The sequence below is a fragment of the Priceomyces carsonii genome, assembly GCF_900007245.1.
Source record: "Priceomyces carsonii strain CBS4050 genome assembly, scaffold: Debaryomyces_carsonii_scaffold_1, whole genome shotgun sequence".
Lineage (NCBI taxonomy): Eukaryota > Fungi > Ascomycota > Pichiomycetes > Serinales > Debaryomycetaceae > Priceomyces > Priceomyces carsonii.
The window spans coordinates 218,276-240,256 of NW_026946674.1; the positions used below are offsets into that span (position 1 = coordinate 218,276).

Here is a 21,981-nt window from a genome sequence, read left to right on the forward strand (position 1 = left end):
TATCTCTAAATGCAGCGAAAATATATGCGCAATAGATTACAATGATCACATGAGATGACAAAAGGGCATCATCTTTTATCTCTAAATAATATTGAAGAAAAATAATAAGACTCAACGTCTCTAAACCAAATAACCCCCCAATGTAATCTTTTATAGTCAGTCTTTTCTCTCAAAAAAGAATAGGATCGAGGGAAGGGTCATACCAAAAATAAGTCCAATAATCTTTTCAAAAGCCGTGTGAAAGAAAAAGCAAGTAACCACGTACATACAGTAGGTTAATAATACGTAAAGAAGTGAATAGGAAAAAATTACATTTTTAATCCACTTCTTAGCCCTTTTATTAAGAGCCTGCTTCTTTCTCTCATCCATTTCTCCATCTCTATTTTCATTTCCTATCAAATTGCTGGCAACCTGCGCTTCTGTATCTGTCTGCAAAGAGTCTGTAGATGACTCACTGAATCCCAGTAAACCCTTCAACATCTCTTGCCATATGAGGCAACTTGTAGAAGATATGAAGTACATGTGACCAGACACATCAAATCCATTAATCCATTTGCCATTATGCTCTAAACACTTTCTCTTGTAATCAATGGATTCAATGGAGCAACATCCGGAAGTCATAGTATTGATTCGATCGAATATTGAGGGCCCAAAGCACCATATATTCAACGCCAAAAAAATCACAGTATTGACACAATAAACAGAAATAAAACGATATACAACGACTTCTGGGACTCTCAACGACTTTTCACTGCAATAAGTTAAAATAAAGCTTAAGTAAACTATTGTGAACCAGGCATATCCATGTTTCTCGATGAGACATTGGTTCCAAAATCTGAGAAATGCAATATTTGCAATTCTATCAGAATATCTCTGAGAAGTGAATTGAAATGGCAATGACACTACCAATGTAAGAACGTACAACGTAATAGCTACATTGCTTTTCAAATGCATCACCTTTGATCTTCCTATCGGAAGCCTAGCACCAATTGCTGGATTTTAGTGAGAAATGATAGTGGGTTGAACAGGACCCCCAAAGCATATCGCATTTCACTAAACATCACGTGAAATGATTGAAGTATCGCAGTTGCATCAAAGAATAGATGAGGTACTACTGCTACCACGTAAGTGGAATAGATTGCAAAACTAATTGTGATAGCATGCTGTTGTCTAGGCAAATGAAATCTCTGACAATACGGTATCTCAAATCGACAAGTGGTCGCTCAGGGCCATTTATGTCTTATTTTGATTCCCCAAAATTTTTTTCCATATCCTCCAGAGCAATTCATACATCACAGAATCTTAAAAATAATGCCAGCACTAACCCTCAGATGACTTTTCCTTGTCTTGATAAATTGGAAAAAAAGACAGAAGCATTGTCAGGGTGTACTAATGATTCTACTGCATCAACCATGGAATCAGGTCCAGAGCCATCATATTCAAAGGTGCAAACTGGATTTAAGCTATATAAGAGTGGGAAGCCAATATTTGTCGACAACGGGGGTTATCTTCCAAATTATGAAATAGCTTACGAAACTTGGGGTGAGTTGAACAGTGCAAGGGATAATATAATTTTGATCCATACTGGCTTATCTGCGTCTTCTCATGCGAAGTCTCAACCATTGAACAACAAACCAGGCTGGTGGGAAAACTTCATTGGTCCTGGAAAATACTTGGATACAAACAAATACCTTGTGGTTTGTACTAATGTTTTAGGTGGCTGCTATGGCTCAACTGGTCCTTCTTCTAAGGATCCAGCTAATAATGCTTACTATGGCACCAGATTTCCAATTCTATCAGTGAATGATATGGTAAGAGCACAAAGGGAATTAATCAGAGACGTTTTCAAGGTAAACAAGATATATGCAGCAGTAGGTGCCTCCATGGGTGGAATGCAATCTCTCGCGTATGCGTGGGAATTTCCGGATGAAGTTGAGAAGATAGTATCGATAAGTGGTTGCGCGAGATCGCATCCCTATTCAATAGCGTTGCGTCATACTCAAAGACAAGTTCTTATGAGTGATCCAAATTGGAAAAGAGGATTTTACTATGGAAAGGTCCCCCCTCACATAGGAATGAAGTTGGCGAGGGAAATAGCAACAGTCACGTACCGGTCTGGACCAGAATGGGAATATCGCTTCGGAAGAAATAGAGCAGATGATTCTAAGCCCCCAGCGTTTTGTCCTGACTTTTTGGTAGAGACCTACTTGGATCATCAAGGCGAAAAATTTTGTTTAGAATATGATCCGAATTCCTTTTTGTATATTCTGAAAGCCATGGATCTTTTTGATTTAAGCCAATCGAACCGAGAAAAGGCGCAAAGAGTTAGACTTGCGACAGAACAAAAATTCAATGGAGAACTTACCATGGAAAGCGAAGGCTCACTTCCAAAAGAACCATATAAAGAAAAAGTGCAGTCCGCCACAACAACACCAGAAGAATCATTAGAAGATCTACAAAAAGGGTTAAGCAAGATCGCTCACAAAGATGTTTTGGTGATAGGTGTCGAATCGGATATTTTGTTTCCAGTTTGGCAGCAAAGGGAAATTGCAGATGTTTTGAAGAAAAATAAAAAAGGCGGTAACATAACGTATTTCGAATTAGGCACAGATGTAAGCAATTATGGACACGACACATTCTTATTACGTTTGGACAATATCGGTGAGCCAGTGAAGGATTTCCTTTCTAATTCAAATTAGCATTCATTTTTCTAAATAGAAATGTATCTATCATTTTTATTTTTTACAGAATTGTATTATACTATTGTACCATGGTGGGGATCCAACTCATATCCCAAATTTCTACTCACTGAGTAAACAAACTCTCTCATGTTGGATACTAAAACTTTTGCCAAGCCACTCTTCTTCTTCTCATTTCTATCAGCTATATCAATATGGTGTGGTAACAAATTGTCATTAACACTGAGACTTACGAATAACGCGAATGGAACAAGCCATACGCACAATCCAAAAAAAGAGCAAACTTCTGCAAAAGACGGAATCCTTGGTGGTTCATAATCAGGTCTTAGTCTGACTTCTAACGGTGGGATATATGGGTTATGGAAATGCCTAAACCATAACGTGTGATTCGCTATTACTAATACGCAGGAGAATAGAAACACTGGAGAAGTTAGCTGGACATAAGGGAATTTAGTCAAATTTTGTAGATAAACGTAGCATGATGCTAATGAAAATGCCGTCAACTTAAAGGGAAACCCATCGAATAACCAAAGTAAAACAAATACAGTCATAATAATGAAAATTAACCTTTTCAACAATCTTTTCGTTGGCTCTGAATGTTCTTCAACCAATTCTGAAATATAATATAGCCCAGACGCTATAGCCAAAACAAGAAATAGGAATCCAATCACTATTCCTACATATGATAGCAATTGAAGAAACATTTTGCGTTCCGTTTATATTATAGACTTACAGAGATAATATTTTACAAGTATGGGGGACGTGTTCAGAAGGATGCGAATACCATATTCATGATCATGTGATGTACATTATTCGATCTATTATTCTAATCATATATATCAATAGGCGGGATTCTGTCGGTATTGTAAAACCAATTACCTCCATCAAGTTCTCTCAGTAACCAGTCAACAGGAAATAAAACCAAGTTTCCTCTAATTTCCTTTAGCAAACGCTCAGCAGAATCGCGTTCAAATATTCTTTCACCCATATAAGCTCTTCTAGCAGTGAAGTTTGGTCTTCTTCTTGTCCTTCTTCTTTTTCCTGATGACGTAGTTTCATTCATTTGACCATTCAGATTTGGAGATGGACCATTTAAAGTGCTTTCACGAGCATTATTGGAGAGAGGTTCATTAGCTTCTTGAGTCGTGTCACTGTCATCACCCATCTTATCACCTAGTTCATCCTCTCCTTTACCATTTGCTTTTTCTTTTCCTACATCTTCAGTCTTCCCATCTTCACCCTCTCCTTGTGTGTCTTCTTTACTATTGAAGGCACGTACCAACTTCCTTTTAGGGCCACCATTAAATGCACTTTTCTGATCTCCATTGATGGTATCGCTCAGGGGTTCAGGGGGGACTTGTCCAAGAAGACCAACGTCCTGGTCTAAAGTATTCATATTGATTGTAGCTTTACTATTATTGCTATCAAATCCTGGTCTATAGTGCAATTTGTTATCATTTTCATCCTCCGACTCCTCAGAGCTACTATCTGCTTCAGATCGATGTCTATATTTCGCTTCCCTTTGTTGAGATATTACGAATGCCCTATTCAACTTGGAATACTGTTTATAGTTTTTCCAAGACTGGACATTATTATCCGGCTGTGTGTGAAAGACTATTCTAAACAATTCAGTGTTTTTTCTTGCATTCTCATACCAGAGGTCTTCATAGAATTCCTCGTCCAAAGGATCTTCAAAACAATAGGGATCCACGAACAGACTCGAGCTCTTGATTCCCCTGGATTCTATGTCTTTGATCACTTCTCTTGCTGATTCTTCATTGAAAGATACAATTGGAACATCTTCACTAAAGGTTTCAGTTGAAAGGGGTTCCACAGCTTTTTTCTCCGGTAAAGAATTTAATGATTTGCTTGAGGAATCCACATTCCACGCACCAACTGGAACACTGTTATGCATTTGCAAGTCTGTATTAGGCACTACATTATGAGGGTCTGGCTCCACATTGCTCTTTTTAGCAGCAAGGTCGACATTTGGTGATAGCCCAGCTCCTACTCTTTTCTTTGATTCTTCTTCATTTTCACCTTTTTCTCTTGCAGCAACTCGTTGTAAATAAGAGATCTTTTTTAAGAGAAGCCATCTTTCTTTATTTCTTTCGCTTATAATACGTTCACATTCATCATCCATTTCGTCCACCATGTCAAAGTCATCAGCTTGTAAGAAATCGTAAACAGTTTCAATGTCGGGCAAAAAAACTTTATTTGGCCGCTCCTCCATTGCCTTGTGAGCTAATTCCTTTAGCATCTTGCCGCTATTAAATCTTGCCCTCCTGGCTAGTTTACTTTTATATTTATCTAAGCCATCGCCGTAAACATCTCTTTTGTGATTCTCGTTATGTTGAACTCTAGCATCGAAAGAATGTTTCTTCTTATCTCTGATGCCTTTATTTGCTTCATGTTCCCCGGTTCTATTATTGAACGATACAGGTAACGATAATGGAGTTGGAGCCCTCAGTGCTTCTTCGTGTTCCTGAATATCAGATAAGGGAACATCAAATACCGAAGGATCTAAATTTTTGGAATTTCGATAATTTTTCCATCTGAAAGTCCCTTTTGGTTCATTCAAAACGTCCCTAGACGCAATTTCAACCATTGCCGACAATACAATATTTTCAAAATTCTTAAAATGGCTCGTGGCAGCTATTAAACCCTTTTCAGTTCTGGCAAAAGATTCAAATCTCCAAAATCTTCTCTCCACAATATCAAGAATATCAACGCTGACTCCCAAATGCTCTCTCATTAGCCTCATTCTTAAAGTATGAGCAAACTTGCCAGCTAGATAGGATTCACCACCCATAGTGGTTGCTATAGTTTCCTTATCCTGAACAACTACTGCAACCTCTGAGTCTCTGATTCCTCTCATAGAACGCTCATTGATATTTGCACTTCCAATAATCGCAGCCCTGTCATCAACCACCATAGTCTTAGCATGAACATATAATTGCTCTGTGACAAGTGTCCTCTGAGGGCCCACTCGTCCCCACTTCCTAAGTGAAAAAAACTGAATATAGTCATCTGGTTCGATGCCGTACTTTCTGAGTTTGGCAAAGATCGAAGTTGAGCCTCTTGAAATGGACATGAACTGGCATTGCATGATTACACGGACTGATGAACCATCCGGCTCGTCGACTTGAGATTCAAATCCAGGCATTAACGGTATGACAATAACAGCTCTCCAATCAGTACCTTCATTATAAGCCCTTATGATTCGATCGACCAAAGCGTCACCTATTCTGTTATGTATTTCGTTGCCATCTATGAAACATGATGTGACAAAGAATTGGTTCTCAATATAAACAAAGTGTTCAGACGTCTCTATAAGCTTCAAGTATGCATTTTGAATACTTTGTTCATGATGTTTTAGACCCAAAGACCAATTTCCAGAAGATCTAAGAAGCTGAATTTGACATGTACCTTCTAGACCTAGTTCCTTGACTTCCGCGTCAGTCATATCAGGAGGAGGAATCAACAACGGAGTAAACCTACTAGGTCTCTTCTGACGAATCAAATAATTCCACCTCTGAACGAAGTGCCTGGCCAAATCTCTGGCGACTTTTCCCGAAGTCACCATATGTACATCGTGCCACGGCATGCGGGGGACAGCATTTCTGTCATACATAGACTCATATGGTTTATCTAGCGAGGAAAAGTCTTTTACTCTTGGATTAGAATAATCCTTGCCCGGAAAAGTTTGAAACTTAATAAACTCTTCATTAGTGAACCTTTCATTAGGATCTAATGAGGTAAAATTAATCTTTGAATCATCAACCAAAACGTGGTCAGGCGTGTCAAATCTTCCATAGCATAAATCGATGCCTCCAACGAATGCAATGGTTTGGTCAACGACACAAAGCTTCTCGTGATGAGCCCAGAAATAGGTGTTTTGCAAAAGCTGATTCGGAGATCTAATAACATGTATGTTCTCCTCGTTTAAAGATAAAAGTGAATGCTTCGTATACAATGAATCTGTGGCAACTGTTGTGCCCACATTTCTATAAATGATGACAAATATCTTAACGCCTTGCTGGGCCTTTCTTTGAAGAAGTCTATCAATTCTCCATTGTTGATTTCCATTGGCAGGTCTTCTAAGATATAGCTCTGGGGAAAGCCACCAGTCATGAATGAAAACCACATCTTTGGCCATTTCAATCGCTGAAGACACAGCCCAAAAGTAATCCCTACCATCAACAAACCATTGAGCAAAGCAATCGTGTCTTATTGGCGCGAAAGAATCAAAGCGATTTTTCTCTGACCAAATTGAAGAATTTTTCATCTGGTTTAAAGACTGAATCCATAATTTTTGTTCTTTCAGTGACTTTGGAATTAATACTAACTTTCTTTCGGAGTTTTCCAAAGTGATTTTTAAATGTTTAAAGACGTTTTTGCTAGGGACATCGCTATCTTCAATATGAGCAATTTTCTTTTGAATTAAAGATGAATCATCATAGTCGGATTCATCATCATCTTTGAAGGTAATATCATCACGGCGAAAATTTATTTTAAAACTTGAATCCACCAAAAATACTTCTAAAGGGGATGTTGAGTTAATATCCGACACGTACATTACGTAGGAATTTCGAATTAGCAACCATTTTTCGGAGCGTCTGTCAATCATATTTTTTAAGTCATTAGCCTTGAAATGACCTACTCTCCATCCCTGTGACTTAGCTGTACCACCAATGTGAATAACTCCCTGTTTACCCGTATATCCAGTTTCATAGCTCAATAATGATGAGATTGGAGAAATTTCAAAAAACTGAAAGAGCCTGTTAGATTGGGGTTTCAAGGAAACAAGCTGAATCAAATCATTCAAGTATTTCGTTACATCTTTGACATATTCTTGATTTTTTAGGACCCTTTTACGAAGCTGATCTGGCGACGGCTCATCGGATGACAATGATGAAATGCTACTTAAGTGAGAACGCAAATGAGCAAACTGTTCTCTAAAAGTGTGATTTGAGAGTATTGACGCATTATCGGGTTGACGCAGAATTTGACTAGACGCATCCAAATCATGTTCACGTCCTTGTGGTTCACTTGCCAAATCTCCATTTTCTGGCAAATCACCAGTTGCTTTTCCTGCCCTCGATCTCATCCTGGCATTATCACGACGGTAAAGTAGTGGGGGTATAGGATACTTCGGAAGGTCGGTGTTTTTACTTCCAACTATATCATTTCTCCAATTATCGAACTTGAATTTTGAATGCAAGTATAACAAATCTTTCGCAGTTCTGTCAACAGACCATTTCATCCTCTGAGGGCCAACACCATAATCTAATTCAATTTTAAATCTTCTCAATTTTGTGTTTATGCTAGGCGATATGTCGATAACTTTTAGACCAAGTAATGTTAAAAGAAGTGGTGATCTTGCAATACCGTGTTCATCTTCCAACAAACAAGATGCAAGAATATTAATAGCAGGAGAACCTATAGTTAACGTTGCAATTAAATGTCTTGCTCTTTCTACAGTAGCATTCTCGTCGTCAACCTCGAGCTCATCTACGTCTATTGGAGCAGCTGTAGACTTTCTCTTATCTTTGTTTTTTTTTCTACCGAAAATCTGAAACTTTCTCATAAACTTTTGTCTACTTTCATCCTCAGTAAATTGACCATCGTTCTCATTATTCAAATTACTGCGTGGTGAACCTGGGCGGTAACGATCGTTTGTATTCATATTAGTTCCATGCACATGAGATGGAGCATCAGGTTCGTTTTGGATGCTTGTGTCGTTGTTGGGTGGATACATCTCTTTATCCTTCTCTTCCTCTTCTTCATTTTTATACCTTGACTCCTGATTATCTGAATTCCTATTGAAAAACGACCAAGGGTTACCGATAACATTAGGAGAAAGCAGAGCGAAACCAATGCTACTTTTTCCATTTGACAAGTTTTTTTTTGGTTCATTCAGAGGTGCTTCAGAATTTTGTGAAATAGACTTATAAATTTTTGCTGCATCACCACTTTCTCTCAACAGAGTTGTTTTATTTTCTATTTTGGCGTCATCGCTGTTGTCAATACCACTAGTAATTGAATGATCAGAATCTCCATCAGGAATTGACTGCACATCAGAAATAGAGCTGCGTCGTTCGTTGTCACTTTCAGAAGAGCTTGGCGGGCTTTCGTTTTTTTTCAACATGTTTATTTTGATGATGCGTGCCGCTAAGCTCAAGACAATATCTCCTGAACAACCTCTTCAAAGACTAATGTATATGTGAATCCAATTCGAAATAATCTCGATCTAGTTTCTATACAAACAAAATAGAGTGTTTGATCATTGCTCGTATCTAAATGTGAAACGTATTCCTCAATGTAATTATGAAAGTCCGCACTACAATTTTTGGAGCAGTATTTTTTTTATCTCCACATGTGGAGAGGATGGCAATAATGACTTAATAGATTGAAGATAGATTGAGAATAGATGATAAAGATGTAAAATAGAATTATTTATTTATATTTTGGAATGCACTATGTCGAAAGAGTAGTAATTCTCACAAGTTATCTGTAACTAATCTTTGCTTATGACCCAACCACATAGCATGAGAAGTATGGTCGATTAAATCACCTTTATCAGATCGTGGGTGAATCAATACGGAAAGGTTTCCGTGATTGAGCTGAAAATAAGGGACAATCTTACTAAATATTTCGGGACTTTTAAAATCCAACTCCCACATATTCAACGGATGAGGCCCGATTGGCTTATCCCAGAATCTATAAACTCGGATATTTCCGTTATTTATGTCTTCAGTGAAATCTTTTAATACTCTCTCTCTTAATTCGTATGCTTGAAGGCGCTCTTTCGTACTGTTCAGGTTCCAATACGTATGAATATCATAAGATTTTATACTGCCGTAAAATTTCGTATTGACACTCAGAGTCGACATTTTGGCAATCGAATTGAAAGCAGTTGAACTTCCCTATCGAAAAGCTTTTCACAATCACTGAGAAAATACCTGGTTGTCTCCCGTATGTCACACTATATTTATTAGTTAGAACTCACTAAAACTAGGTGCGGTTCATATACAGGACATTTGTAATAATTAGTCAATCAGCTATACCATATCCTTCATCTGAATTGTGACATAGTCGCGATCTTGATGACCATCTGTCACTTGAGAACCATCAGATCCTTGTATCGCAACCGACGTCTCGGGATGGTGCAATTCCAGATGTAGCATATCTTGACGTTGACGCCATCTTTTACGTCTTTCCATAATTTCATAACCTGATATAAGGAGTAAGCCGAAGAGACTACCACATATATTTGCAAGTATATCATGATAGTCATAGATTCGTTTAGGATTTACAATATGCTGTAAAATTTCCAGCAATATACCTCCTGCCAAGGTGCATACCAAGAGTGTTATGTATCTTAATGTCTTCAAGGATCTGTGATGCGTATCAAAGATAAAATAAAACTCTACAGTCAAAGTGAAGAATGTAGCAAAATGAACGAGCTTATCTTGCTTTATCTCTATCAGCGCAAAACCCAAATAACAAGTAACGACGATTGAGATTAAAAATACTGAAAACGTTAGAATTTATGAAAAGAACCTCACTAATCTCATTTAACTTACTTATTAGTACTGAGATCCTAATTTCAACCATTTTGATCTCAAATTTCAAGCCTTCACTTAAAGAACCTTAATCATTGGAATTTTGACTATATTCTCGTATTGTTATCAATCCGCTTAAAATTAATGAGCAATTACTGTATGCAAGAAGGACAAAAAGCATCTCTTGTTCCTTATTGTACAAACTCATGCTAGGTACACTAGTAGCAAGGCATCAAAGTTTGCTTAAGAGTACAGAGAAATGTCTCTACTCAACCAGCTATCTTCTTGGGGCATTAGAAAATTCCAAAAAAACAGTCCATCAATTAAGTACGAGAGAGACTACCAAATCACCATCGCCATGGACATTCAATGAGTTAACGAATGTCATCACAACTCCAACTAGGCTTAATGAACAATTTCTTCACGAGCACTATTTAGCTCCTACCCAAGCACAAGTCAATTATACTCAAAGTTTCTTCAATAGATCTAAATTTCGTTTACTTTGGACTGTTGGCAATTACGATGAAATACCGGATATCAAATATGAAAGGTTAAAAGAAGCCAAAGGTTTAATACATAATGATCACCCTAAAAGTTCCTTTGGTGTGGATCCAAAGTTGTTGAAGCCTTTACCTGAAGTCATTCTCCTTGGTCATACTAATGTCGGCAAGTCGTCATTAGTAAATAATTTGCTTTTAAATAAAGAAGAGAATAAAAGCCCTGGTGCCTTCACAGAACACTCATTTGTATCAAGGAGAGCCGGGTACACAAAAACACTCAATTGCTTCGATATAGGGAATCAATTGAGGTTAATAGATAGTCCCGGGTATGGGGAATATGGAGAAGAGACGCAAGGAGAATTTGTCACCGAATATATTTCTCAAAGAAAGCAATTAAGAAGAGCTTATGTGCTAATAGATGCTTCAGTTGGATTTTTGGAAGAGGATCTACATATTATAAGAGAGTTGACAAGATTGGGAATTGCTTTTGACATCATTTTTACTAAAGTTGATGTCACTATTTCAAAGTTTATGCCAAAGAAAGATTTTTTCAAATCATACAAAGGACTAGGGGCTACAGAAAAAGCTAAAGCAAAGAAAGTCGTTGAGATGTCTAACGTCCACATTTTCAATTATTTTCAAACCATGATAGATGCTCATGCCATCGATCTCATTTCTTTGCCCAGATTCATGTTTAATAATGCGCAACGTAGTGTTTTTTTAAAATATCGATATGGCTATAAGCAAATCAGATTCTCAATCCTCCAAAGTTGTGGCCTAGTATGATATGATCTTAGAGGATTTACAATCACATCTTCAATCGGAAATGCGCAAATGTACAACTTTAAATATGCATCTACATAGATATTATAGAAAATACACCTTCTGATAGCAAATAATATATGAAGGTGAGAAAACTCCTAATAAATTTGGTGCACAGCTAGCTCCTAAATCCTCCTCTGCCTCCTCTACTTCCGCCACGGCTAAAACCACCTCTACCTCCACCACGGCTAAAACCACCTCTACCTCCACCACGACTGAAACCACCTCTACCTCCACCACGACTGAAACCGCCTCGGCCACCACCACGACTACTGAAACCACCTCGGCCACCACGGCCACCGGCACCACCAGCAGACTTTCTCTTAGGCTTTGGGCCGTACTGTTTCGGTTTAGGCAAAAACCTGTCTAAAGGTAACAATTTATCTGGACCAATATAAAACTTGTCACCATCTTTAAACGATTCTGCTTTCACGCCCTCGGAAGGCTTAATCGTAAAAAAAACTTCGTTAATAGGTCCCAAGATTTCGTCAACTTTTCCTATCTGGCTCTTATTCTCCAAGTATATGGGTGCATTGAAATAAGGAATCTTGACGTTTATTGAGCGACAGACTATGTCTCCTTCACAAGATTTAAAATAAGTACCCATTTCTAACACAGAATCAGGAGGACCTTGTTGGAACTGAGAAGGACCGGTTCTTCCACCACGTCCACCTCTGAATCCACCTCTTCCTCTATTCATTATGACCTTTTATTTTCTTTGGGTTTAGCTTTCTTTGCTCATAGAATTGTACGCTCAAAGTGAAAAAAGTTTATACTCATCGTAAGAAGTCGTACGACATGAAACATTTTGCGACATTTCATATAGCATTGTGGCGCATTTCTTAATAAGAATCAATTCTAGGTTAAACATAGAAGAAGAACCGAGTTATAGGGTCTACTAAGCTGCTTCCTAATAACTTCTGCCATTACATGTACCACTTTGTAGACGTATCTTTAATGAGGTACCATGTTACCATTATACAAAGTCGTGCGCTTTCGCACTGTACTGACTATCTCCATTAAATAGTGAGCAAAACAGTATTCACAAGTCATAACACCCGTACGGACCCGATACTTTTCCAGTCAAATAATTGAATACAGCTTACACTCAAATAATTTCGATTGGATGCATCATGAGTGTCTCACTGCGTAAGTTCTGGTAACGATGTTTTCCTCATAATGGCTCGCGTGACTAACATTTATTTAGCTTCTCCTATATTTAAAGTAGGACTCACACCTGATGAAAAGAAATTATACTCACAATTGTTTAAAGCTTTGGACACTGAGTCTACTGGTATTATAACAGGAGATAAAGCAAGATCGACTTTTGAAAAATCTGGTTTGCCACCTACGATATTGGGTGAGATCTGGCAACTCGCTGATCAAAACAACTTGGGCTTTTTAACTCAATTCGGATTTTGTTATGCCATGAGATTAATCGGCTATACTCAAGCAGGTAACCATCCTACTGCTGAGCTTGCGGATTATCCGGGACCATTGCCCAAGTTTGCGAATGCAATTGCACCACTGACGGGCTCTTTACAACCTCAATCTACAAGTAGCTCGTTCATGCAATCCCAACCGAGCTCTATTATCCCTCAAAACACAACGACTCTTCAATCCCAGCCCCAGGGATCAATTAAATCAGTAAACCCTTCTGACATCCAAAAATTTGGTGACTTATTTATCAAAACTGTTGGTTCTTCGCAAGGAAAACTTGACGGTTCTAAGGCAAGAGATATCTTTTTGAAAGCAAAATTACCCACTTACACTTTGGGTCAGATTTGGAGCTTAGTTGATAGAGATAATTCAGGTCACTTGGACCTTGGAGCATTCGTGATTGCAATGTATTTGATTCAGGGCTTGCTAGGAGGAACTATCAAACAGTTACCTCCCTTCTTACCTGAGAGCCTTTGGCAATCTGTCCAGCTTTCTAACACATTTTCTGACAAGTCTCCTGGATCGAGACAGACCTCCTACGGATCTGTGAATTCTCAACAGACCACGATTAGGCGTCAAGCTTCGACTTCTGGATCCTTTATTCCTAATCTGCAAGCTTCAAAAGATTGGATCGTAACTCCCACAATGAAACAACAATATGCTTCTATATTTGCGAATTTGGATAAATCTAATACTGGGCAGTTAAGTCCTGATCAAGTTGCTTCATTCTTGATGACTTCTAAATTAGGTCAACAAGACTTAGCGACTATATGGGATCTATCAGATATTCAAAATACAGGTATTTTCTCTTTGTTAGAATTTTCAATAGCGTTGTTTTTGGTAAACAAGAAATTGGCAGGTGAGGAACTTCCAAACATTGTTCCTGATTCTTTAATATCATCTCTAAGGGATGGTCAGCTACCATCATATTCGAGTTCTGTTCAAAGTTCGAAGGTAACGGAAGACAATCAGCCTAAGAGTCAGTATCCAGGACATGATGGTAAATCATCCACTGAGAATGTGATTCCACAACCTCTTGAGAAGCAAAAGACTGCTATGGACGATTTGGTTGACATATTTGGCACTTCAGAAAGCTCTGTTACAGCTCCTGCTAGGCCCTCAGCTCCTCAAACTCGATCTTCGAGCAGTGACTTGACCTCTGCACCTTCCACGTCAAAAGGACTTTCGACTTTTAAACCAACATCGAGCTTTGGACAGAGCTTGTTACAAAATCAACCCTCTCCACAAAAGGAAATCGAAAGAATGAGTGCCCCCAAAGAAATCGACGAGGAGCCTGAACCGAGTGCTCGCACCGTGCCCGTTCCCGTTCAAAAAAGGGAACTGAAGCAAATTAATTATGATGCCTTGAGAGCAGTACCTCCTCCAGTTGCTAAAAGGAATAACAGCTCTTTAGATAGACCTGAAAGCTCTGTTGAGTCAATTCCATCTTCCCAATCGATTGCCGAGAAACAGAAGACACCTGAGGCGGCAAATGGCGACTTGTTGGCTGATAAAGAAGTTTCGGGTCAATTGTCTCAGGCAACATCTGACATAGCAAACATATCAAATCAAATTAAATCCCTCACTACTCAAACCACTGGTTTACAAGATAAGAAATCAAAAGCTGAAAGCGAACTATCTAAGATTTTGAGTGTTAAGAAAGAAATTGATGCCAAATTAAAACAACTAAGATTGTCTTATCAAAATGAAGTTAAACAAGCTGAACAAGTGGAAGTCAACCTAGCTTCAGCCAAAGAAGAAACTGAAGCTTTGAGGTCTGAAGCTTCCATTTCAGAAGCTAAATTTCATGCTTTGACTAGTGAGTTGAATGAAAAACAGATAGCATTGGAAGATTTACAAAAAGAAAACAGTTCCCTCAAGGAGAAATTAGGAAATATGAGTGTCGAGACTATTGAAATCAATAAAGATTTAGAAAATATTAATGAGCAACACGAGAAACTTAAAAAGCAAGTATCTATTAGGAAGTCACAAGTTCAAGCTTCCATTGCAAAATCCGAGCAGATGAAAAGTAAAATCAGCGAATTAGAGACAGCTTTGGCACTGCTTATAGAAGAAGATAAGAACACACAGATACAGCAAAACAATCTAGAGGAGGAACATAAAAAGTTGTCTAAAAGAGCAACTGAATTAGAAGGAATAAAGTCTGACTTTTCTGGAAAGAAAGCATCGCTAGGTGTTGGTGCTGCTGTGGGCACTGCTGTGGCAGGTGGGTTAGGTTTATTAGGTACTCACTCATCCGAGGGAGACAATAATACAAGTGATCTGAAAGCTACCAGTGATAAGCCGAACTTGAACGTGTCGGCGTTGGTTGACGAAGTCAAAGAAAAGCCAAGTGCAGATATGACAGGTGTAGACGATGTTAATGAGACTAGCGAAGGATATGACTCCAAGTTACCAGTTGACGAGACAAAGGAGAAACTTCTGAATTCGACAGTAAATGAAAATGTTAACAATCCTACTGCTCCTTCCTCAGTGACTTCTGATTATAAAGCAAGTGAAGGCGATACACCTGTGACCTCTCCAAGCACGTCTGATTTTCAATTTCCTCAAGACAATAATGCAGGAATTGTTGGTGGTATGGTCGGAATGCCTGGAGTCTTGGTTGGTGTCCAGAGAACAGATTCTTTAACTTCGAGCGTCCAAAATAACGCCGCTTTATCTGTACGTGATGATAATATTGATGATGTTGGTGACCAAGAGACTCTTGAAAATGGTGAGCTGTCTAACCCAAATAAAGCTATTACGTCTAGTGCTGACACCGTAAGATTAGGAGAAAACTTTAAAGTCCCTGACTCTAGTGCAGCCCATCAGGAAGACTCCAGTGACGGAGACAAATTATCATCGGGGGTTGAGTCATTTGAGATGGTTAACGCCGATGATGCTAGAGGGCATGAAAACAGACAGAGCTTACAGGTTGAGAATTTGGAACCAGAAGTCTCCAAGCCTCTTTCAATCGACAACAAAAAATTACCTGCTCTGAGCGTCAATCTATCTTCAGTAAATGAAGAATTCCCTCCTATTAGAGAATTGGATGCAAACGAAAGTTCTTCTTTCGAAAATGATTCCCAAGACGAGAAGTTTGACGATGCAGTTGACAGTTTGCCTACAGCATCTAATCTGATGTTTGGATCATCTGAAATACGCGATAAGGATGTTCAAACTAAGACATCTGTAAACGATTTTGATAATGCGTTCGATGATTTACAGCCGGCTACCCGTGAAGGTGCAAAAGCTGAGGCTGACGATATTTTTGATGGCAATTTTGATGACTTAGATATTGCTAAAGATGAAAGAAGTAACGATGATTTCGAAAACCAAGAGGGCTATGGCTTTTCAGATGATTTCACGAATACCCCCTTTGAGCATCTAAGCGCTCGCCTGAATGCTCCTGATTTTTCGCAAGCTGACTCTACTTCTAATAACAATGACGAATGGGAGCAGCTTTTTGCTGGCTTTGGAAACGGTGGTGCTTCGACCGTTACCCAGGAACCAGAGACACAAAATAACCACCAGTCTCAGAATATTGCTATAGATGAATTAATGGGAATGGGTTTTGACAAAGAAACTTCTCTCGATGCCTTGAGGAAAAATGATTGGAATATAGAAGCAGCAACCAATTTCTTGTTAGACAATGCTTGAAGAAGGAAAATCAAAGAGAATTGAAATGTGTATTTTAATTTTTGACTACATAAGTTTGTAAAGCTCATATATATGTGATATTTTAAGGTAATGCTTCATTTAAGGTGGCTTCGAGATCACCGACATCGTACTCTTCTTTATTTAAGTCCTTCAAATCTTCCACTGGTCTCTCCGCCTGTGGTGTTAATCTGAAGGCGTGTCTTGAAACAGGTGTATCCCAATCAATAATTGCAGAGTGAACAGTTCTTCTGTTATCCCAAATAACAACAGTGTTTGGCTCCCATCTTCCTCTTAACTGTAAATCATGAGACGATTCAATATGATCACTCAAAAACTTAAGTAAATAAGCCGATTCTTCTTCCTTAAGCTCGACAATTCTTCTCGAAAATGGCTTATTCAAGTAAATACTCTTCTTTTTAGTAACTGGATGAGTTCTTATTAAAGGGTGTATATGAGATACGGGCTCTCTTCTTTCAACACCACCTCTTCCTCTGGAATGTGATGCTTGGTCACTAGACGTATGTAAGACGTGAAGATTGCTTAATCTCTTTTGAAATTCAGGCGATAAACGGTTGTATGCCTCTTCTGTGTCTGCAAAAATCGTGTCACCTCCTGATTCGGGGCCCTCTAATACACTAAAAAATGTCGTGCCTGGACCTTGGAGTTCATAAGATATATCTGAGTGCCATCCAACATTATTAGTACGATTTTCAAAAGCTCTTTCAAATTCACCTGGATCCGATCGTCTGTATGTTATATGAAGCTCCGGGTGATTGCGTGGAGCACCTGATGTTGGGTGAATATGAAGACGGCCAAAATGCTTTCCGAATTCAACAGCAAACAGGGGACCCTTAGAAGCAAAATCTTGGTCTCTGAACACACCAACACCTCTTTGAGCAATAAAAAGAGCTAATTCGTCTTTTCCTTGATCATTTAAACTCGATATCTGGACACCATGAACCTCTGTACCAAATTTTGGTGTGATTTTCTTCAATTGATGGCTACCGTCTTTTGGAAACAAGTTGGGGAAGCTCGGATCAGCTCTATGACCAGGATCATAGTGCTTAAAAAATTTCAAGGGAGGATGTTTTTCGCTAGGATCCCAAGTTGGTAGAAATTCAGGGAATTTGGATTGCTCTCTGTTTCTCTTATTAATCACAAGAACCCCATCTTCAGCCACCTCATCTTGCCCCTGTTTGAAATGAATATCGTAATCGTTAGCAATTTTAGACATTACGAGTATATCTAAAAAAAACTTTTCAAAAGTTAAGTTGAATTCAAGTTAGTTACCTGATACTGTTTCGAAGGTGATCTGTCTCTTTAATACTCCATCATTGGAACTGTGGCTTTTTTGCATTTTATCGGCATAGTTACAGAAAAATCTAATTTGATGTTATCTTCGAGCCACCACAGTTTTATCGAGATTTGTTATCATGAGTGGTCGCAAATATAAATGCACGTGAAATCAAAGAATATCAATCGCATAAGTAAGTGTGCGATAATGAACTCAAATTAGACGATGTAAGGTTTAGGTGCAAAACATTCATAACGTTCAAAAATCGACCATAGACTTATGCACATGTATTGTATATTTAGTTATAAACATCCCTAAATATTCTTCTCGGCTATTCGATGTTAAGATCTTTCAAATCTTCAATTGGCTTTTCAGCCTGAGGAGTAATGCGAAAAGCATGCCTGGATACTGGGGTATCCCAATCGAGAATCGCAGAATGTAAGACTCTCCTATTGTCCCAGATTACAACTGTGTTCGGTTCCCATTTAGCCCTTAATTGCAAATCATGAGATAATTCAACATGCCTAGCTAAGAAATCAAGTAAATATGACGATTCTTCTTCCTTGAGTTCAACTATTCTCCGACCAAAGCTTCTGTTTAAATAAAGACTTTTTCTTCCCGTCACTGGGTGCACTCTCACAAGCGGATGAATATTTGATACGGGCTTTCTTCTTTCGACGCCCCCTTGACCCCTGGAATTACTGGCCTGTTCCTCGGAAGAATGCAAAACATGTAAACCGCTGATTCTTTTCTGGAATTCAGGCGACAATCGGTTATAGGCCTCCTCTGTATCAGCAAAAATTGTATCACCACCGGAATCAGGACCATCTAAGACAGAAAAAAATGTCGTTCCAGGAGGTTGTTGTTCATATGAAATATCAGAATGATATGAGACTGCATTGGTTCTCAGAGAAAACACACTATTGAACTCATTTGGATCAGGACGTCTGTATGTAATGTGAAGTTCAGGGTAGTTTCGAGGAGAGCCTGACGTGGGGTGAATATGAAGACGACCAAAGTGCCTGCCATAATCAACTGCAAACTTAGGACCCTTAGTAGCGAAGTCTTGATCTCTGAATACCACAACACCCCTTTGAGCAACGAAAAGGGCCAACTCGTCTTTACCTTTCGAGTCTAAAGAAGACAACTGGATACCAGTTATTTCACTTCCTAATTTTGGAGTGATTCTTTTGATTTCATGTTCCGTACTTTTTGGAAATAGGTTAGGGAACGATGGATCAGCCCTATGACCTGGATCCTCATGCTTGAAGAATGTAAGAGGTGCATATTTCTCATTTGGATCCCAGGTAGGTAAGAATTCAGGATATTTAGCCTGCTCTCTACTTTTTGCGCTCACCGTTAAAATTCCATCAGGTGTGATTTCGTCTTTTTCCTTGTTAAAATGCGTATCGTAATTGCCATATAAAAGGTTATCTGTCATCTTTGAAGTCTTGCAATGAATAATGAAGTAAAAATTCCTTTATCAATGATTTTGATTCATCACGAAGGAGCACTGAACAATTTATATCAACAATTTACGCGGGAGTGAGGCGCACTAGCGATCCGAATTGCGAAATCACTTCACGCTATTTGCACTCGATAGCACTTTTGATACGCATAGTCACATGTGCACTATTACCTATTAAGGAATGTTTTTTGTTCCCGAGAAAATGATAGTGAAAGCGAACTTGATACTTACAAAGGTAATTTTAACCTATACGTTCATTTTGTCTAACATATACATTCATGTACCCTTCTCAGTCCCAGACCGTTCTATATTCCCAAAAGTCGTGATTCTGCTATTACAACAAGTACTTACTCATGTTTCGTAGCAAACCTTACGCATAAAGCTTAGACTTTCTTATTATGTAGCTAATATTTTACTCGACGGTATCTGATATAACTCATTATCGCAATCAAAAGAAGTTATTATGAATTTTGGTTCCTTCAAGTTATTCAAATCAGAACAGTCCTCAACTATTGAATTTCTATCGGATTCCAGCTCCAGCAATGGAGACTGCGGTATATATGGTGACTTGTCACCGTCGCTGATTTCATGCATGTCATCTGTAACAGGAGTCAAGACAGGACTTGGATATACATTGAATAGAGGTTTTTCGTGTTCCTTTGGTGTGCTTGCTACTGATTTTGAAGTCTTGTCCTTTTTACTATTAACAGGAGACTCAGGATGCGGCCAGCTGCATTCCAAAAAGTTTCTTGCACAGGCCTGGCACTTTCCGCCGACCCTTTCTTCGTCGCATTTCTTCTTTCTTCTTCGACAAGTCAAACAACCAGTTCTCGTCCTCTTTCTTAGTGAACATACGTTAGAATGCCGCCTGCGGTTGGCATTTTTTGCGACTTTGTTTACCGCTTCTCCTCGATATGATTTCGGCCCTACAGTCAAGTCCAATACTTGCTGATAATTTTTATAATTCACCATCACTTCAGTCTTAGGAACAAGTCATTAGCTCTAAGATAGATTTTTTACATTATTAATGACAAAACTTTGTTGTTTCGGTACAGAAGAGCCAAACGAAGAAAGAGATCTCTGAACGGAAGGAGAAGTCGAGAAATGATTACCTAAAATGTAAGCTCACACCGAGATTTTTACAAAAACGGAAAGTAGGCTCGATCTCAGTTGCTCTTTACAGTAGTATAACATCTACTGAAAGATGCTTTATACGCGGTTATTATCCGAAATGAGGTAGGTTTAGTCGTTCCTCTAAAGATGAATTATGAGTTGGACTACAAAATCGCCACCTGCACACATCAAGGTCTTATTCATTTTAGTTTTCTTATTGGAAGTTTAATCCCAATTCTAAATGTTCTTACGGTGTCTTACCCTGTGCAACGAAGTATTACATTCAAATCTTATTATCTTTGGTACCCAATACAAACATTTTATTAGTGTAGGAGTAATCACATTCTTCCATACACGCCAATTAGAAGTAACTCGCCAACTATATTATTGTAGTGAATACTAAATCTTCAATAACTATGTACAGTGCTGTAAAATATCTATGTTACACTTTGCCATCTCTCAGAGAAAACACTCAGATTCTATGCCTGTGGTCCTTTGGAACGTGCAATGGTGACCAAACACCCCTGACAGATTCATTTATTGAAAGAACTCTCTGGTTAAATTTAGACAACTTGTTACCGCTGGATTGCGAGAGTTCCTCTAATTTTTCTTTGATTTCTTTAGAGTTAAAATTTTTCACTTCAATCTCCTTAAAATTCTTATTTGCATAATAAAACTTGAGTTTAGGATGACCCAGCACCTTTTTAATTTCGAAAACTATATTTCGTTTCTTCAAGGCAAGCTCGTTAAGTGCTCCAGAAGAAAGGAAATCTCTCGCTCCAGATGAAGACCCTCCCCAATTACAATACTGCAAAGCAATCTTATGACATGGAACAACATATGCCCCAACACCGTTGCGCCCAACAGACAACTTTTGTATAGCTTTTACTGGCATATTGTTCTAGTGTTCTTCGTTGGCGGGAATGTTTTGTGAGAAAATTTGAATTAAATTAAAAAATGATGCAGTGTTACACAAAGCAACTAGCTAAATAATACTTCGAGAAAGTATCTTGAAAGATAATTGCTCTATACAACTTGAAGAGAAAGGCTATCGCTTTGGAAAGAATCGTCATCGGACTGACTCAATGCACTGAAGTTCAAATATGTACTCGAATCAATTCTTTTAAAGTAGAATGCTCTTATAAAGTTATATCTAGCTTGCTGGGTTTTGAAGACATAGTTGATAGAATATGAGCTATCAGCTGGTAACATACTGCACGAATATCACACATATATCAATATTAAGCTACTTTATAAGTAAAAAGAAGGATAAGATCAGTCCAAATTTGAATAATAAGGAATCAATCTCATAAGTACACACTAGTTTTGCATAGTAACGACTTACAGTGCTACAAAGCTATACAAAGATCAAGATGTGTTCTACGATTTACACTCTTCCAAGGAGTTTGGATAGTGA

The 21,981-nt window shown here is 38.4% G+C and overlaps 13 protein-coding genes across 13 annotated transcripts; 3 read left to right on the top strand and 10 right to left on the bottom strand.

Annotated features, from left to right (window-relative positions):
- Positions 1–156: 156 nt before the first annotated feature.
- Positions 157–954, bottom strand: PRCAT00000118001 (uncharacterized protein; the record flags this gene model as incomplete). The annotated part of the gene is made up of 1 exon (XM_062950955.1): positions 157–954. The coding sequence occupies one exon, from the start codon at positions 952–954 to the stop codon at positions 157–159; it is 798 nt and encodes a 265-aa protein (XP_062806971.1).
- Positions 955–1,160: 206 nt separating this feature from the next.
- PRCAT00000119001 (uncharacterized protein) lies at positions 1,161–2,699 on the top strand (the record flags this gene model as incomplete). Its single annotated transcript, XM_062950966.1, has 1 exon — positions 1,161–2,699. One exon carries the CDS (start codon positions 1,161–1,163, stop codon positions 2,697–2,699), a length of 1,539 nt encoding a protein of 512 aa, XP_062806972.1.
- Positions 2,700–2,755: 56 nt separating this feature from the next.
- On the bottom strand, positions 2,756–3,403 carry PRCAT00000120001 (uncharacterized protein; the record flags this gene model as incomplete). Its single annotated transcript, XM_062950977.1, has 1 exon — positions 2,756–3,403. One exon carries the CDS (start codon positions 3,401–3,403, stop codon positions 2,756–2,758), a length of 648 nt encoding a protein of 215 aa, XP_062806973.1.
- Positions 3,404–3,525: 122 nt separating this feature from the next.
- On the bottom strand, positions 3,526–8,850 carry PLD1 (phospholipase D; the record flags this gene model as incomplete). The annotated part of the gene is made up of 1 exon (XM_062950988.1): positions 3,526–8,850. One exon carries the CDS (start codon positions 8,848–8,850, stop codon positions 3,526–3,528), a length of 5,325 nt encoding a protein of 1,774 aa, XP_062806974.1.
- A 352-nt stretch (positions 8,851–9,202) lies between these two features.
- PRCAT00000122001 (uncharacterized protein) lies at positions 9,203–9,595 on the bottom strand (the record flags this gene model as incomplete). The annotated part of the gene is made up of 1 exon (XM_062950999.1): positions 9,203–9,595. One exon carries the CDS (start codon positions 9,593–9,595, stop codon positions 9,203–9,205), a length of 393 nt encoding a protein of 130 aa, XP_062806975.1.
- An 878-nt stretch (positions 9,596–10,473) lies between these two features.
- Positions 10,474–11,553, top strand: PRCAT00000123001 (uncharacterized protein; the record flags this gene model as incomplete). Its single annotated transcript, XM_062951011.1, has 1 exon — positions 10,474–11,553. The coding sequence occupies one exon, from the start codon at positions 10,474–10,476 to the stop codon at positions 11,551–11,553; it is 1,080 nt and encodes a 359-aa protein (XP_062806976.1).
- Positions 11,554–11,707: 154 nt separating this feature from the next.
- On the bottom strand, positions 11,708–12,289 carry GAR1 (H/ACA snoRNP pseudouridylase subunit; the record flags this gene model as incomplete). Its single annotated transcript, XM_062951022.1, has 1 exon — positions 11,708–12,289. One exon carries the CDS (start codon positions 12,287–12,289, stop codon positions 11,708–11,710), a length of 582 nt encoding a protein of 193 aa, XP_062806977.1.
- A 433-nt stretch (positions 12,290–12,722) lies between these two features.
- Positions 12,723–16,689, top strand: CTA3 (Cta3p; the record flags this gene model as incomplete). Its single annotated transcript, XM_062951033.1, has 3 exons — positions 12,723–12,738; positions 12,797–13,983; positions 14,047–16,689. The coding sequence occupies 3 exons, from the start codon at positions 12,723–12,725 to the stop codon at positions 16,687–16,689; spliced, it is 3,846 nt and encodes a 1,281-aa protein (XP_062806978.1).
- An 82-nt stretch (positions 16,690–16,771) lies between these two features.
- PRCAT00000126001 (TauD/TfdA dioxygenase family protein) lies at positions 16,772–17,923 on the bottom strand (the record flags this gene model as incomplete). Its single annotated transcript, XM_062951044.1, has 1 exon — positions 16,772–17,923. One exon carries the CDS (start codon positions 17,921–17,923, stop codon positions 16,772–16,774), a length of 1,152 nt encoding a protein of 383 aa, XP_062806979.1.
- Positions 17,924–18,314: 391 nt separating this feature from the next.
- Positions 18,315–19,424, bottom strand: PRCAT00000127001 (TauD/TfdA dioxygenase family protein; the record flags this gene model as incomplete). The annotated part of the gene is made up of 1 exon (XM_062951055.1): positions 18,315–19,424. One exon carries the CDS (start codon positions 19,422–19,424, stop codon positions 18,315–18,317), a length of 1,110 nt encoding a protein of 369 aa, XP_062806980.1.
- Positions 19,425–19,847: 423 nt separating this feature from the next.
- On the bottom strand, positions 19,848–20,423 carry ZCF3 (Zcf3p; the record flags this gene model as incomplete). The annotated part of the gene is made up of 1 exon (XM_062951066.1): positions 19,848–20,423. The coding sequence occupies one exon, from the start codon at positions 20,421–20,423 to the stop codon at positions 19,848–19,850; it is 576 nt and encodes a 191-aa protein (XP_062806981.1).
- Positions 20,424–21,036: 613 nt separating this feature from the next.
- On the bottom strand, positions 21,037–21,459 carry PRCAT00000129001 (mitochondrial 54S ribosomal protein mL43; the record flags this gene model as incomplete). Its single annotated transcript, XM_062951077.1, has 1 exon — positions 21,037–21,459. The coding sequence occupies one exon, from the start codon at positions 21,457–21,459 to the stop codon at positions 21,037–21,039; it is 423 nt and encodes a 140-aa protein (XP_062806982.1).
- Positions 21,460–21,590: 131 nt separating this feature from the next.
- PRCAT00000130001 (uncharacterized protein) lies at positions 21,591–21,776 on the bottom strand (the record flags this gene model as incomplete). Its single annotated transcript, XM_062951088.1, has 1 exon — positions 21,591–21,776. One exon carries the CDS (start codon positions 21,774–21,776, stop codon positions 21,591–21,593), a length of 186 nt encoding a protein of 61 aa, XP_062806983.1.
- Positions 21,777–21,981: the final 205 nt, after the last annotated feature.